Source organism: Fundulus heteroclitus, chromosome 7 (genome assembly GCF_011125445.2).
Source record: "Fundulus heteroclitus isolate FHET01 chromosome 7, MU-UCD_Fhet_4.1, whole genome shotgun sequence".
NCBI classification, from domain to species: Eukaryota; Metazoa; Chordata; class Actinopteri; order Cyprinodontiformes; family Fundulidae; genus Fundulus; species Fundulus heteroclitus.
In genome coordinates this window covers 36,707,088-36,724,434 of record NC_046367.1, presented here as the reverse complement: position 1 = coordinate 36,724,434, position 17,347 = coordinate 36,707,088, and the positions used below count along the sequence as shown (strand labels likewise).

Here is a 17,347-nt window from a genome sequence, read left to right as displayed (position 1 = left end):
GGGGAGTTCGGTAAATATGGCTGATTTATCAGGAAAGCATCAATCAGATGATATAATTCAAGCACTTATTAAATATCTAAAAGATACTAAATTAGCTGGGAGGATTTAGTTTTGCGTGTGTGTGAGTGTATAAGCATGTATATAATTTAGTTATTTTAAGATTTGAAGATATATATATAGGAAAAAATTCTTAATTACATCTCCGTCCATTTGATGGCGGTAATACACAAAGTGTGTAAACTGAAAACACTATAAAAGAAGAAGAAGGGCTGCTGGGTCAGCTCATCATTGTTTATGGATCATGCTAACGGTACAGATTGGGTAGTGACACGGTTATCTCCTACAGAGCTCTCCTAAATGGCGAACATTGACAGTTTAATCCTGAAGCTGTATGATGTGAACGCGGTGAAGTTCGGCGACTACGAGCTGAAGAGCGGCTTGAAGTCGCCGATCTACATCGACCTCAGAGTTTTTGTTTCTCATCCTGTTTTATGAACGAGGTAAGTTCCGCCATAAACAAAATATAAACTTAAGCAATCTTTTTATTGCGGTCTATTTTTCTCTCGCTGCAACGGCGCATGCTCGGTTATAAACTACCAATATATGGCATAAAACGGCACAATCCTCCCAAGCTATACGGTCTCCAAGGGCAAATGCTTATACAATGAATGCAATGAATCTTCCTTGGTGAACACAAAGATATCAACTTCTAAATAAATCGAATATGTTCCGGAGTCGTGTTGGGGGCGTGTGAAGCTGTTATCAGTTTGCGTATCGCCCCCATTTTGATTTAACAGAGACTGCTGTTCACGCTGATATATGAAACAACCAGCTGCCCTGTCCACGATAAGCTGGAGATTGTTTCGGTTTGCTTAAATCAGGAGCAGGGCTTGACGATATACAAAAAAAGCATATCGATAAATTAGAAATCATATTGGATGATATTGATAATTACCAACAAATTCAAAACATATTTTAAGTGCAGCCCTGGCTATTTTATGCTGTTGCTTAGCGATCTATTTGTTTTTTTAGATAAAGACAAACAAATACTGAATTCAAACTCAACCTTTTATTCAACTATCTTTTTACCAAAACTGCAAGTTTTTAATAAAACGAAAAAATAACATGCGCTCTCTGAATTCTGGTAAGGGGCGGGGCTTGGTTCCTGGGTCTGCGTTCTGATTGGTTGGGAGGATTTAATGACTGTAATATATTAACTTACATGATAGGCTGGAATGCAAAAAGAGAGGAAACCGTATCTATTGAACTTCTTATTGACACATTTTTCTATCATTGATATACAGTACGTCTATCGATCGATTTATATATTGTTATTGAATTATCGTTCCAGGCCCTAATCAGGAGGTACAGTTGAACACAGTTGCTGGATTTGTTCATTTAAGTTTTATAAATTCACTATATAAGTTTAGTCAATTTACCATTTAACCTAGTCACGGTGCAACTGTCTCACTTAGCATTTTCTATGACACGTGTCGGTCGCGTTCTTCGTCGTCTTCTTTCATGTCTGCCAGACTAGACGCCAAAGGGCACACTGCTGCCCCCCTCCGGTCGTATTGGAAACTACAGCTCCATTATACATGCTGGCTCCGTCATCATAAGGGCAGGGAAAAGTCGGAGAATAGTTTCACACGACTGCGTTCGGTTCAGTCTCAGCCGACACGTCAACATGCTACCTCTCTTATTTTGCTACACACAACGACACTGCACATGTTCCATAATTTACAGTGGCACACACAGATGATCCGTCAGTGAAGAGCACACATCATAAAAATGCATGTTGACAATTTTCCAGCTAGATGACATGAGCTGACGGTGGCTGCTACTAGCTTGGCAGACAACCCAATGACTGTGTTCTGTCGGTCTCAGCTCCCCCTTGGAGCTGGTCGGATAAATAAATACTGAAGCAACAACCCAAACCCCCCAGTTACCCTCATTGCTGAGAACCCTGGGCGTCTGCAGGTCACCCTGGGCCAACGTTCTTCAATCACAGTCCTCCAGATCTGGGGTCCGTTCTTCGTACGTTGCTTAAAAACATCCAAGATCAAATGAGACATCCAAGATGATTTCATCCGGCTAATCCTGATCCGGCTAATTGGGTTTCTTCCAACACACCTGTTGTTTACGATTAGTATGGCTGGATTGAGTTATCTGAGACAACTGCGCGTTCATGCGTTTGTTTAAAAGGGGAAATGTATCGATAGTAGAAAACAATGATCAGCAGCGCCGCTATTGGTTGTTCAGCATGGCCAAAGAACGCCCACAGTTTTTTTCCCAGCAGAACAAGAGCTTTTAATGGAAGGTTATGCCGAATTTGAGTCATTAATTAAAACACCTAAAAATCTGTTAAAGCCAGGAGAGAGGGCTGGCAAAAAGCAGCAGACAAATTAATGTGTAAATACTGTCCATGGTAGATGTTTCTATCACTTTCTACAGTATGTATTTTTGCATTTTAATAATCTCATATTTACTTTGTTCTTTTATATCAGAGCCTCCACGGGGACCCACTAGAACATGGGGACAAGTAAAAGTGAAATACAAGAATATTCTACAAAATGGTAGCCTTTAATTATTATACTTTATTTTAAAAAGGCACTTGTTATGTCAAGAGATCAAATTTCAGTGTCATTCCTTAGATACGGGAAGTAAAGGACACGTGCAAACTGGGAATTTTAACAAAACAAAAATCTTTATCCATAAAAATGAAAATTTTCCTTTTCCAAGTCATCCACAGTTTACACGGTAAAACTGTATTGCTCCGTGTCTAGATAATCCAACCATAGTTTTTTCTAATAAATATACGGCTCGACAGGGAAGCAAGCCTTTCAAAGTAAACTAAACTTCACAATAAAATGGCCCGAACAAATCTTCTTACTGAATAGGATTAAAAATAAAAAGCAAACCACCATACAAATAACTCAAAATTTTAGATTTATGGCTCCAACACCACTTTTACCCTCTTTAAAAGCCACTGTTAAATGATGTGTTTGTCTGTTTATAACAGCCACCAAGAAAAAATCTCTACACTGTTCGCGCTGCGCTAAAGGGATCCTGTCTATTGCGCAATACGCGATTAATTCGGAAAAACTCTGCAAATATTCTTGCACCTTCCGCAACAGGTTGCAGTCGTAAAAATGGACATGGCTACGGCAGACTTCCCATCTCCTCCGTTATACAGCCGTGATCTAATCTTGTTTACATTAAATAAGCCTGCTCTGGAGCAGGCTCAAGCTGGCGCACTTGTTGCTATGACAACAAGTGCAGGAAGTCTTTCGAAGAACCAAACGATCCAAGATCATGCCAATCGTCAACAATGAAATCCTGCTAACTGAGTTAGCGACGTACGAAGAACGGACCCCTGGTGTCCTGCAACTGTTACACACATCTGCCTCCAACACATCTCTGAGTCAAATAATCAGGTCATCAGCAGGACTCTGGAGAACTTCACTTCATGCTGAGGAACTAATTCAGCCACTTGATTCAGGTGTGCTGGACCAGAGAACACATCTAAGGTTCCAGGACACTGGACCTCGAGGACTGACATTGAAGTTCCCTGCCATAGGCTGTCAGCAGGGTTAGCTTTGAGCTAATGACTGATTTTTACGCCGCACAGCATTGCAAAACACACAAGACAAATGATTAAGTACTTAAATCTAAGTTTTCTGCAGGTTTCCAACAAACAGTAGGGACAGAACTTTCCCTCAGTAGAAGTTGTTGTTGTTGTTGTTGTTTTTGTTGTTGTTGTTGTTGTTGTTGTTGTTTGTTGTTGTTGTGGTTGTTGTGTTGTTGTTGTTGTTGTTGTTGTTGTTGTTGTTGTTGTTGTTGTTGTTGTTTGTTGTTGTTGTTGTTGTTGTTGGTTATTGTTATTATTATTATTATTATTATTATTATTATTATTATTATTATTATTATTTATTATTATTACAATATTTGAGTTGGGAGCAAAATAAAAACTTTGTTCAGTGTGCGATTGCTGACTTGATGTTTTTATGTAACATCCTGACCCGTCTGAAAGTTTTAAAGCAAGGTTCAGATAAAAAAGGGGTCTTATTAAAATTAGAAGAAAACCACGCTAAATATTTTTTTCTGTTAGTCAAAGGTTCCGGTTTGTCTGGTTCCCGCGGTCTCTTGTGTAAATGTCCTGAAGGCAAAGGGGAGGATGATCTTGTGGATCTAATTGTACCGTGAAGGGATCCTTTTTCATGAAATCTATATTTAAATCTTCGTGAGTAGTGCTGTAGGAAACTTGGATCCCAGTTCCACTGAGATACCAGTCCTCTCCTGCCTCCCTCTCCAGAATAGACTAACGTTGAAAGTATTAAATTACCTTCTTCTTCCTACATCTATGGTTATAGTTCTTGCACCATGCAAAAAACTGCAACGGTTGTGCAGGAAGTAAACACACAGCTAGAGTTTTCTTTTTTTTCCCAACAGTTGTTGGCATGATATCAGACATTTGTGTGCAGATCAGTGGACTGAGGGCGCAGCTTTAGTGATATTTACCAAGTACCCTTTTTCTGCTTATATCCACAGGTTTCCAGTCTCATGTTCCAGCGAGTGCAGGATGAAAAACTTAAGTTTGACTTGGTGTGTGGGGTTCCCTATACGGCCCTGCCTCTGGCCACCATCATCTGCTCAAGAAATGAACTGCCCATGGTCATGAAGAGAAAAGAGGCCAAAGACTACGGTGAGCCCACCTGAATTTCTCAAGCTCTCGAATCACAAAAAGGGTCAGGCTTGTTTCTAGTCAACAAAATGTTCCTTCCATTAGTTTTCCCTGCATAAAAAGCCACAGTTGTAGGTCAGTGTGTCGTCTGCAGCTTCTAATGACCTTCATGTAATCTTTCTGTAGGAACTAAGAAGATGGTGGAGGGGTCGTTCTGTAAGGGCAATAAGTGTTTGATCATCGAGGACACGGTGACCAGTGGTAGCAGCATCCTAGAGACGGCAGAAGTGCTGCGAAAAGAAGGGCTGGAGGTGAGTGATCAATAAAGTTTTGAGTAATTAGGATGATGAGACATTGCAATAAAAATCCACTGTTTTTTTTTTTTTTTGCCCAATGGTGTATTATGGACTGTTTTCTGTTCTACGCGTTCAAGGTGACGGACGCCATTGTTCTGATGGACAGAATGCAAGGAGGGATGGAGATGCTCAAGTCTCAGGGAATCCGGCTCCTACCAATCATCTCCATGTTTAAACTGCTTGATGTGCTGCGTGCAGCTGGACACATCGATGATGCAACCGACCAGAGAGTGCGCGCGTACATCCAGGACAATGGCACTTACAAGTACTGAAAAGCTTCTTTTCTGCAGGGTGGCCTAGAAAGTCCTGAATTTCTTAATTTATTTATATTAATTTTAGGCTTTGAAAGTCACAAACACAGATACATTTTAAATACTGGCATTAGGTTGTTCATAGTTTGTAGTTCTGGCGTTGTTTTTGAGTTTTACCAAACAGGTTCCAGTGCAGTAGGACCCACCCGCGTCATTCACCCAGCATGCATTGCCTAGGTGAAAAAATTACAAGCTCTGTGGGTGAAAAATCTAACAGGAAATAAAATTTTTTAAGTAAATCTAAATGTCCCAATGACCCTAGGATCTATGCTGTCAGGGGCTTTAAGCCCCTAGTAGGGTCACGCAAGGCAGACAGGTCCTAGGTAAGGGACCAGACAAAGAGCAGCCCAAAAACCCCTTATGATAAATACAATAAATGGATGTTGTGTTCCCTCGCTTGGAGGCGTGTCACCGGGGCCCCACTCTGGAGCCAGGCCTGGAGGTGGGGCACGCTGGCACCCATGGATCCCGGCTGGGCACAGCCCGAAGAGGAAACATGGGTCCCCCTTCCAATTGGCTCACCACCTGTCGGAGGGGCCAAAATGGTCGGGTGCATTGTGCAATGGGTAGCAGTCAAGGGCGGGGACCTTGGCGTTCTGATCCTTGGCTGAAGAAGCTGCCTCTTGGGACGTGGAATGTGACCTCTCTGGTGGGGAAGGAGCATGAGCTAGTGCGCGATGTTGAGAGGTTCCGACTAGAGATAGTCGGACTTACCTTGGCGCATGGATCTGGAGCGAGTCTCCTTTAGAGAGGCTGGACATTCTTCCACTCTGGAGTTGCCCCTGGTGAGAGGCACTGACCAAGAGTGGGCATACTTGTCCCTCATCTTGGTGCCTGTACGTTGGGGTTTACCCCGGTGAACGAGAGGGTGGCGTCCCTCTGCATACGTGTGGGGGGATGGGTTCTGACTGTTTGTTGTGCTTATGCATCAAACAGCAGTTCAGATTACCCACCTTTTTTGGAGTCCTTAGAGGGGGTACTGGAGAGTGCTCCTCCTGGGGACCCCTTGTTCTTCTGGGGGACTTAAACGCTCACATGGGCAATGACAGTGTGACCTGGAGGGGCGTAGTTGGGAGGAACGACCCACCTGATCTGAACTCGAGTGGTGTTCTGTTGTTGGACTTCTGTGCTCTTCATGGATTGTCCATAACGAACACAATGTTCAAGCATAAGGGTGTTCATATGTGCTTTTGGCACCAGGACACCCTAGGTCGCAGTTCAATGATCAACATTGTTGTTGTTTCATCTGACCTGCGGCCACATGTCTTGGATACTCGGGTGAAGAGAGGGGTGGAGTTCTTCACCGACCACCACCTGGTGGTGAGTTGGCTCCGATGGTGGGGGAGGAAGCCGGTCAGACCTGGCAGGCCCAAAGGTATTGTGAGGGTTTGCTGGGAACGTCTGACAGAGTCCCCCGTGAGACGGAGCTTTAACTCCCACCTCCTGAACAGCTTTGAACACGTCCTGAGGGAGGCGGGGGATATTGAGTCTGAATGGACCATGTTCCGTGCCTCTATTGTTGAGGCGGCTAGTCGGAGCTGTGGCCGCAAGGTTGTCTCGACGACACTCCTCGAACAGGCTGGTGGACACCAGCGGTGAGGGAAGCTGCCTAGCTGAAGGAGTCCTAAGGGCTTCATTGGCCTGTGGGGCTAAGGAAGCAGCTGATATGTACCGGCAGTCAAAGCGGTAGGGGGTTGGCTGGTCGCTGAGGCAAAAACTCGGGCGTGGGAAGAGTTCGGAGAGGCCATGGAGAAAGGCTTCCGTACGGCTTTGAACCGATTCTGGTCCACTATCCGGCGTCTCAGGAGGGGGAAGCAGTGCAGTACCAACACTGTTTATAGTGGGGGTGGTGTGCTGCTGACCTCGACTTGGGATTTCATGAGTCAGTGGGCGGAATACTTCGAAGACCTCCTTAATCCCACCAACACGTCTTCCATTGCTGAAGGAGAGCCTGAGGACTCTGGGTCGGGTTCTCCCAGCTCTGGTGCTGGGGTGGTTAAAAAGTTCCTCGGTGGCAAGGCCCCGGGGTGGATGAGATTCGCCCTGAGTACCTTAAAGCTCTGGATGTTGTGGGGCTGTGTTGGTTAACGCGACTCTGCAACATTGTGTGGACATCGGGGGCAGTTCCCCTGAATTGGCAGACTGGGATGGTGGTCCCCCTATTTAAAAAGGGGGACCGGAGGGTGTGTTCTAACTACAGAGGAATCGCACTCTTAAGCCTTCCTGGGAAGGTCTATTCCAGGGTTCTGGAAAGGAGGGTCCGTCGGATAGTCGAATCTCGGATTCAGGAAGAGCAGTGTGGTTTTCGTCCTGGCCGTGGAACACTGGACCAGCTCTACACCCTCAGCAGGATTCTGGAGGGGGCATGGGAGTTTGCCCAACCAGTCTACATGTGTTTTGTGGATCTGGAGAAGGCATTCGACCGTGTCCCCCGGGGGATCCTGTGGGGGGTACTCCGGGAGTATGGAGTACCGGGCCCTTTAATAAGGGCTGTCAGGTCTCTGTACGACCGGTGTCAGAGCCTGGTCCGCATTGCCGGCAGTAAGTCGGACTCGTTTCCAGTGAGAGTTAGACTCCGCCAAGGTTTCCCTTTGTCACGATTCTGTTCATAGCTTTTATGGACAGAATTTTTAGGCACCGCCAAGGTGTTGAGGGGATCCTTTTGGTGACCTTAGGATTGCGTCTCTGCTATAGAACAGTGTCCTGTTCTGTCACATAAAATAAACTGTAGCTTGTGGTTGTTACATGACAAAGTGTAAATGTATAAATCCTCCTTATAGGTCTATTTTAGCCTCATCTTTGCTGTCTCTCTTTCAGGTGTAAGATGAACATCCATGGCGCTCCAGCTGCCAAGAAGCAGCGAGTGGAACCGGAGCCAAAATTGACATATGCAAATAGAGCTGCACTTCCTGGTATGTTTAAAAAAAAAAACAAAAAAACAAAAAAAACTTTGAAATGAAATGTCTTTCTCATTTGGTACGCTAAAATGAGTTTGTCTGCAGGCATCCACCCTCTGGCACGCAGGCTGCTAGAGATCATGGAGAAGAAGGCGACCAACCTCTGCTTCTCCGCTGACGTAATGCGCAGCGAGGAGCTTCTCCAGCTGGCTGAGTCTTTGGGTCCAAAGATCTGCATTTTAAAGATTCATTGTGAAATCCTGGAGGTACACCAGAACCTCTTTTTGTTACTTTGGGAACTTTGTTGAAATACTTAAATTCATGTGAGTTTTTTTTTTTTTTTTTTTGTGCTTTATCAGGATTTCACAGAAAAATTCAGTCAGAAACTCAAACATGTGGCAAAGAAACACAACTTTCTTATATTTGAAGATCGCAAATTTTCTGATATTGGAAATGCAGTCAAGCATCAGTATGAGGGTGATTGATTTTTTTCACTGTTCTTTTTAATCGCGAAAAGGTTTTCCAGTGTATAAAATATCTTCATAGTTGAGCTGAATTTGTGTTTTGCTCACCAGGCGGGTTGTTCCGGATCTCGTCTTGGTCTAACATCGTCAGTGCCCATGCTGTGCCAGGGCCCGGGGTCCTGGAGGGCCTGAGTGCCGTGGCGAAGCCTCTGGGGCACGGCGGTTTGCTCATTGCACAGATGAGCTCCCAAGGGTCTCTGGCTACTGGTGAATACACAAAAGCTGTGGTAAGCACATTTCCACTGCCTTCTTCATCTCACCATACATGTCTGAGGGTCTCCTGCAGCTCAGCACTTCTCTGTGCAGGTGAAGATGGCAGAGGACCACCAAGACTTTGTGTTTGGGTTCATCTGTAGCTCTAAGATAACTGAAAAACCTGAATTTATCCACCTGACCCCTAATGTGCAGATACAGACTGGAGGTAAACTTCATTACTTGTTTTGTTGTTTTTTTTTTTTTTTGCTGTGGCAGAGCTGCCAGGATCCACATTTTTTTGTTCAGTATGCACCATGCTTTCGGTATGCTGGTATGAAGATTGATTGGGGATGCAAACAAATAATCGACTTTTGATCAATCGTCAATTAACAGTAAATTAGGTTAAAATTTGTTCCATCCAGTTCACTGAAAACGTCTGCTTGGACCTTCTTTCAGTGTTGTAGTATGACCTCCTTCCAGAAGAGGGCGCTGCCTTTCATTCTAAAGTGGAGCCACGCCCCAGTAGTAAGAGAAAAAGTACCATATTTTTCAGACTATAAGGCACGCTTAAAATCCTTAAATCTCAAAAATTGATGATGCGCCTTATAATCAGGTGTGCCTTATATTAAAGTTGTGCTTACCGACTGATTTTATGTGTTAAAATGTGCTCAAATCTGTCAAAATGTGTAAATACGACTTTGGTTAGCAATGAAGCTGCTCCGCTCAATGGATATTCGGAGCATTACGGTACACTGTGTCACTTCCTGATTGGATCCCTGAGCTGTCTACAAGACTGCCTGACTGTAATGTTTAAACTACAAGTGCATTCACATAAAGGCCCCCCACATACCATCTTTTTCGGACTTTTAGTCACACTTTTTTCATAGTTTGGCTGATCTTGCGACTTATTTTCAGGTGCGACTTATACACCAAATTTAAATAGTAATTCATATTAACCAGTGTGAGTCAAGGAGTAAACATTATCATCTATAGCTACAAGAGGGCTCGCTAGGCTTGTGAGAACTATGTCTATAAGTTAATTGAAACATTAACTTATAGACAGAGACTGAACACATTTTTTTGCTATTTTGCTGTTTCAATATGCATTCATGCAGCAGAGCTTTGCGTGGTGCAGCTCGAAGGACCCAGACCGCGACATAAACCTGTTATTGGGCTGTCTGTGAAGCTAATAACAGCTAGCGCTAGCTTACAGGTCTGTTGTCTGGGCGGTTTACAGCTTCCCTGATGCACGTGAGCTTTATGTTGCTCTCAAACATCCGTGTCGTACTGTTAGCTTAGCATGTTGCAGCGTTGTGCTCACAGTCTAATTTAGCTGTGATTTTGACAGCTAGTATAAACTAGTGAGTTGTAATAATTAATTGTTGAGCAATAACAGGCAAAGCAGAAACTGATTATTGAAATGTGCAACCTGTGTTAAATTCAAATGCATGAAGACATCACAGTGTTGGTTATGTTGTGATGTCCCTCACAAGCATCCTGTTGTCCCACATTTAGTCATGTGAGATCTGGTCCCCCTATGTGATACAGCTACAGAACCAAGACCCCTGTATCCATGGCCGACTGTGTGTGTAACCACAAAGTTCCAATTTTAGTTTGCTTTAAATCACTTTCCTGTTGTCTTCAGTCAATAGTGTGGTTCCACTTTTTGTTGTAATATAACATTTTATTTATAAGCCCCTTAAGATCACCCTATGGATAAACATGGTACTAAATAAAATAATAAAAAGCCAAATAACATCGCAAATACTTAGAACTGGCATTCACTTGGATGGATATGAAAGTCAGAAACAAAGTTATGGTTGGCCTTGTATGTTCATAGGACTGATTTATATCAAATGTGGCAGGGAGCCATTGGAGTTAATGTACAGGTGTGAAGTAGATGATGTAATAATGCAAGCTGCTGTCTTTTGAAATAGTTTTTTTTTTTTTTTTTTTCTGGGGGACAGGGAGGGAAGGAAGTTGAAATTTTAAAGTTGAGAGGTGAGTGGACTGTGGACCAGTTTGGCAAACGTGTAAAGGAAGAACTTGATGCTGCAAAAATTAAAGTTAACCAGGTGATGTTCTGGATGTGGAAAGTGAAAGAGGGGATGGAGAGGGCTGTCCAGGATGAAGCCGAGGCTCTGAATCTGAAAGGTGGGCATAATACAGGAATTGCCAATGCATGTTTAAAAATGCCAGATTTGGTTAAAGTTGACTTTGCACAATAAGCAAGTGAGGTTCGTAATGTGGCATGATGTCCACGGCCCTGGGAATATATAGGCTGACTAGAAAAATGTTCAGTCAAATTGATTATTTTTGTTTTAACCCTTGTTGTAAGACCTCATTTATCCTGTCCTAGCTAGGGGGGAAAAAAATAAAATGAATTAACTTATTGACGTCTTCTGCCGGCTGTGAAAGGTTCTGAATTTGGATTTTGAGACACAAACAGTACGTCCTCATGGTCTGAAGGTGGTATTTTTACTTCAGTTCTGGAAGGAAAAATTATGAAAAAACGCAGTTAGTCGACCAGAAAAAAATAAGAGGATGCCTTTTATATCCTTGGAAAATGTCCATTAGATTTTGTGGTCTGACATTCTGCTCTTAATTACCAGTCTTCAATTAGTAAAAAGCATTAGAAATCTGCTGTTTCCACGCAGCTGGATTACAAAGCTGCCCTGAGCTTTCCTCTTTGATGGAAAGAAATGGTTGAAGGAAGAATTTGCCAGCAAGTTTCTCTAAACCTCAGTTGAATGTGCTCTCAGAATAATGAACAGGAACGCTACAGAGAAGGAAGAGCGTGGAGTGACGTCTGCTCACTGCTTTTATGCTGCGTGGGAGTAGCTAGGACTGCTGGGAGATGTAGGCACAGCTCAGGAAAGCAGCTGCAAAGCCTGCTGCCACACCACAAATGTTTCCTAGCACATGGATCCACCACCATTCAACGACGCTGTTCCTAACTTGGCTAAAACCTGCATTGAATGAGCTGCTCTTCGTACTAACAATGATTCAGCATAAATATGCAAAACAGGTGCTGCATCCAGGATTTCCGTAATAGTTTTCCTCCCTTATGCAGGTCTGCGCTACGTCCCGCCCTAGTCATTTCGTCACACATCTGGCTCTTGATGCAAGTTATATTTCACTTCCAAAAAGTACAATGTGAAAGCAAAAAGCACACCAAAAAAAGTTATAAACTAGCAGAGCAAAGGACTTTCCTTGTGTGAATAGACGTATAAAGTCATATTCAATAAATCAGAATATGGTTCAATGTGACTCATTTTTCAGATTAAATGTAAACTCCTCTGTTCAAGGGTAAGTAGTTCCACTAATGTTTGACTTCTTTTTTCCCCTTTGTGGACAGTATTACAATAAAGAGGAACATATTTATAACTGACACAAACCTTAAAAGCAAATGGCTTTTCAGTGACACAACATACTTTCTGCTGCACTCTTCTTGACAATAGGGGCCTTAAACTTTGAAATGTGAGCACCAGCTTTGAGGTTTCAGGTATTTTGCTTAATAAGCTTTAAATAATTGGGTTTATCACTGCTGTGATGCTTAAACGACAAAATGACAGCTTTAACACAAGTGGAGGCTGTCGTTGTTTCAGAAATGCTTTGATGAGTCTTTCATTAACACCCCTTGCTTATTCACAACTTTTGAGCTTCCTGTGTTTTTTTTTTTTTCTGTCCCCCAGGAGATAAGTTGGGCCAACAATACAGAACCCCAGACGAGGTGATCAACAAAGGATCAGACGTCATCATTGTTGGACGAGGCATTTTGGAGGCGACCGATAAGCTCAAGACTGCTGAGTTGTACAGAAAGTCTGGTTGGGAAGCTTACAAACAGAAAGTGGGTCTGGTGACGAGTAAGAAATCTGGAGTGGAATCTGCATCATTGTGATAAACTGTCAAGAACCTCTAAAGGACGGAAACATTAAGGGACAATCCAGCCAGTAGAGGTTAGTAACACATGGTAACTGGACTTGTCAGTTTACATGCCCAACTGTCCAATCAAAACACTTCCTGGTGATAACCATGAAAATAAAAACCTTTGTGACAGTGCTCTACTTACTTGGTCTAATTTCCTTAAAGATATGAATTTTGATTTCCAAAAGTAAATATCCAGAGTGGCCTTTCACATCTTTTAAAATAAAACCATAAAATGGTTGTGATATGGAGCTGTGTGTATCACCAGATTATTTTCCTTTCTAAAAAGCTGGCACCAACACCAAGAACCCAGTTCACCAATGTTTTTCTCATTCAGTGCTGAAAACCAGATTTTAAGGAGGCGGTAGCTTGATCAAGAGCAAACACAAACTAGTTTTCAGCGGGATGTGTAACACTTAAGCACAGAGAACTGAAAACCAGTTGTTTTCCATTAATTATTATGATCGGTCAAAAACCTGTTATGTAGCTAGCTACCAGATTAATTCAGTTAGCGGCACATAAGGCTTTCACAGTTTCACTAAACATTTGAAAAGTTTGAAAACTGTTGAACATTTGGCTGGAAATGAAAATAAAAATTGATTCATACACCTGTTAACACTAATGGGAACTGCATCTGTTGAGCTGTATTGTATTTTTGTATATTTGTCTATTTTCTCAGCGGTAATGTTTTGTTGTATTTTTAGTGTCAAGATTTGTTTAGTCCAAATCATGACCTTACTGTGTACTTATACTGTTATATTTGATTTGCTTTTTTAACATCATTACTTGGGGACTAAAGAAGAAAAATAGCCTTTTGGCTAATTCTGGGTTATTTAACTCTAGAATGTGTTTTATTAAAATTACACTGCCCCTTTCAAATAAATGAATCAGGAATCAATGAATTCAACTATATTCCCATTGCACTTACATCATGTACAGATTATGGATCGAATGTTAACACGAGGACTACTAGGGCTGGACGATAATTCAATAACAATATATATCGATCGATAGACGTGTGGCGCGATAGGAAAAAAGGGGTCGATAAAGTTCGATAGAGTTTTTCTTCCTTCCTTTCAGCCTATCATATTTGTTGATGCTACAGTCACTACTTCCTCTCGACCAATTGTAATCGCGGACTCAGGCACGCCGTCACAATTGTGGTCTTGATTATTTCATATAACTGTGTGAACCTTTTTAAGATCTGGTATAGACACAGTTAGCAACAGACTTTTTGGGGGGGATTATTAAAGAGACAAAATTACTAATATGAGGAAAAAAAAACATAGGAGAATAAAGTAAAAAGAAAAGTGGTATTATTAAGAAAAACATCATTATGAGAATTGAGGGGGAACATTTCCAGAATAGTCAATTTGCAGAACTATCTTAGTCCTGGACTAATAGGGCCAGGATAGATTCTTATAATTATTTTTATTCTTCACGAGAATAAAGTCAGGAGAATATAGCCAAGAGGGATACAAAAATAAACTCGTAATATTACAAAATTAAAAATATTACGAATATAAAGTATATTCTGAGATTAAAGTCCCTCTGATACTGTTTAAGTGACTGAGTCTAACTGCAGATTTGCCACCTTCAACATGGCGGACGCTCTGACGCATCCCCAGCATAGGCAGATCCCGCCCAACGAGGCGTCTACGGACGTTCACTACCTTCTGCCACATACAATATGGCGGTGACGTCGACGTGCAAACCTTTGCCCAATGAGCGTCTACGTCTGTGACGGACAGTACCCGCCAAACGTAGAAACGTACAAAGAAGGAAAGCAGACGTGTTTGGGGAAAAAAGTGTGCTGTGTCTCCTAAAGAGCTCTCCTAAATGGCGAACATTGACAGTTTAATCCTGAAGCTGTATGATGTGAACGCGGTGAAGTTCGGCGAGTACGAGCTGAAGACCGGCTTGAAGTCGCCGATCTACATCGACTTCAGAGTTCTTGTCTCTCATCCTGTTCTTATGAACGAGGTAAGCGCCGCCATAGACATGAGTATCGCCACCACGTGCGGGCTACTTTCTCTCGCTGCACGGCGCATACTCGGATTAAAAACACCAAAATACGGCCTAAAATGATACAATCTTCCCATAGCTACGGTCTCCAATGGTAAATGCTTATAAAATCCTGTAATGAATCTTTCTCGGTGAACACGTGGGCTTCAAAGACGTCTAAAGAGATCTACTTATCAATAAATCGAATATATTCCGAATTAGTGAAGCTTATTCGCGAATCGCCCCATTTTGATATAGCGGAGAGAGATAATGTGGAGGTTGTTCGGCTTGCTTAAATCGGGAGTCCGGTTGAAACAGTTGCTGGATTTTATTAATTTAAGTTCTATAAATTAACTATGTAGGTTCAGTCTATTTACCGTTTAGTCACTAGTCATGGTTGCTAACTGTCTCGTATTGGCAGACGTCCCACCGTTTATCACGACCTGTCGGACTCTGATCGACCATTATCTGACACGTGTGTCACCCGGAGACCACGCCTTCTACGTCTTCTTTTATGTCTGGCAGACTAGACGTCGGCACACTGCTGCCCCCTCCCGTCGTATTGGAAACTACAGCTCCTGCTGGCTCTGTCATCGTAAGACTGCGGTCAAGTGAGCCCTCACTTGATTTTGTTGGTCTCGCAAACACTAAGGATTACAGCAGAGACTACTTTTCAAAATAAAAGCAGCATGTTCGCGGTGTATCATGCTGAAGTGGCAGCACCGATTGATTATCTGCGGTTTAGTTGCTACAGTGACAGCAACTTTGTTCAAAATTACTGTGTATATACAGATTTCAAATGGCTCTTATTTTGAAATTCCACATCAAAATTGTCTGAAACTTGTTAAGCCACATCTGGTGATGTTCTACTGTCCTGCTGAAGTGGCAGCATCGATTTATCTTTCATTTAGTTGCTATAGTGACACCAACTTTGTTCAAAATTACTAAATATATATACAGATTTCAATTGGCTCTTATTTTGAAATTCACGTCACATTTGGATGAAAGTTGTTGAGCAACATCAGGAGGTTTTCTATTGTCAACACAGGTCAAATTGAGTCAATGTAGAGATTTATAAATCCCAAATCATATAGATGGACTTCTGGGGATCATCATCTGTCATCTGTAAGTGAAAGTAGTCACCTGTTTAAAAAAAACAAAAAAAAAAGTTGTTTGAGGCTCAAGAGTGTGACCAAAGTATGTATTTCCATTTTCACCAGCAAACCAGAAAAATGCTGCTACTAGCTTGGCGAACAACCCAATGACTGTGACCAGGAACACATCTAAAGGTTCCAGGACACTGGACCTTGAGGACTGACATTGAAGTTACTATTATTATTAATATAATTATAGTTGTGTTGGGAACATTATTAAGTCAGCGATTGCTGACTTGATAATGCTTTTATATAAAATCCTGACCTGTCTGTAAGATTTAAAGAAATGTTCAGATCAAAAAGGGGGTCCTATATTAAAATTAGAAGAAAACCAGACTCTCTTTTTTTCCTGTTTATTCAAAGGTTCCAGTTTGTCCGGTTCCTGCGATCTCTTGTGTAAATGTCCTGAAGGCAAAGGGGAGGATGAGCTTGTGGATCTAATTGTACCGTGAAGGGATCCTGTTTCATAAAATCTATATTTAAATCTTCATGAGTAGTGCTGTAGGAAACCTGGACCCCAGTTCCACTGAGATACCAGTCCTCTCCTGCCTCCCTCTCCAGAATAGATGTGCGTTTGTCATCATATTTAGTTAATGTTGAAAGTATTAAATAGCCACAGCTAGAGTTTTTTTTTTTTCCCCAACAGTTGTTGGCATGATATCAGACATTTGTATGCAGATCAGTGGACTGAGGACGCAGCTTTAGTGATATTTACCAAGTACCCTTGTTCTGCTTATATCCACAGGTTTCCAGTCTCATGTATCAGCGAGCGCAAGATGAGAAACTTATGTTTGACTTGGTGTGTGGGGTTCCCTATACGGCCCTGCCTCTGGCCACCATCATCTGCTCAAGAAATGAACTGCCCATGGTCATCAAGAGAAAAGAGGCCAAAGACTACGGTGAGCCCACCTGAATTTATCAAGCTCTCAAAGCACAAAGTGGGTCAGGCTTGTTTATAGTCAACAAAATGTTCCTTCCATTAGTTTTCCCTGCATAAAAAGGCACAGTTGTAGGTCAGTGTGTCTCCTGCAGCTTCTAATGACCTTCATGTAATCTTTCTGTAGGAACTAAGAAGATGGTGGAGGGGTCGTTCTCTGAGGGCGATAAGTGTTTGATCATCGAGGACACGGTGACCAGTGGTAGCAGCATCCTAGAGACGGCAGAAGTTCTTCAAAAAGAAGGGCTGGAGGTGAGCGATCAATAAAGTTTAGACTAATTAGGATGATGAGATGCTGCAATAAAAATTCACTGGGTTTTTTTTGCTCGATGGTGTATTATGGATTGGTTTCTGTTCT

General features: G+C 42.3%; 2 protein-coding genes across 4 annotated transcripts in view; both read left to right on the top strand.

Moving 5' to 3' along the window:
• Positions 1 to 13,034, top strand: part of LOC110366376 (uridine 5'-monophosphate synthase) — a 31,465-nt gene extending 18,431 nt beyond the window's left edge. The window contains exons 2-11 of one of the 2 annotated variants that reach the window (XR_004931411.1): positions 4,552 to 4,705; positions 4,871 to 4,995; positions 5,118 to 5,305; positions 8,169 to 8,263; positions 8,354 to 8,514; positions 8,608 to 8,725; positions 8,824 to 8,999; positions 9,079 to 9,193; positions 10,935 to 11,121; positions 12,663 to 12,747. Coding sequence is in view for 1 of the 2 variants with exons in the window: in XM_036139578.1 (XP_035995471.1) it covers positions 4,552 to 4,705; positions 4,871 to 4,995; positions 5,118 to 5,305; positions 8,169 to 8,263; positions 8,354 to 8,514; positions 8,608 to 8,725; positions 8,824 to 8,999; positions 9,079 to 9,193; positions 12,663 to 12,868 (1,338 nt within the window). In the remaining variant the exon portion in view is untranslated. Of the gene's footprint in view, positions 1 to 4,551; positions 4,706 to 4,870; positions 4,996 to 5,117; positions 5,306 to 8,168; positions 8,264 to 8,353; positions 8,515 to 8,607; positions 8,726 to 8,823; positions 9,000 to 9,078; positions 9,194 to 10,934; positions 11,122 to 12,662 lie in introns of both variants that reach the window. The other variant, XM_036139578.1, reaches the window with a different exon arrangement.
• Positions 284 to 17,347, top strand: part of umps (uridine monophosphate synthetase) — a 41,782-nt gene continuing 24,718 nt past the window's right edge. The window contains exons 1-4 of one of the 2 annotated variants that reach the window (XM_036139576.1): positions 284 to 357; positions 14,734 to 14,877; positions 16,798 to 16,951; positions 17,117 to 17,241. In XM_036139576.1, coding sequence (XP_035995469.1) covers positions 14,734 to 14,877; positions 16,798 to 16,951; positions 17,117 to 17,241 — 423 coding nt within the window. In that variant the 5' untranslated portion in view covers positions 284 to 357. Of the gene's footprint in view, positions 358 to 14,635; positions 14,878 to 16,797; positions 16,952 to 17,116; positions 17,242 to 17,347 lie in introns of those variants that run through there. The other variant, XM_036139575.1, reaches the window with a different exon arrangement.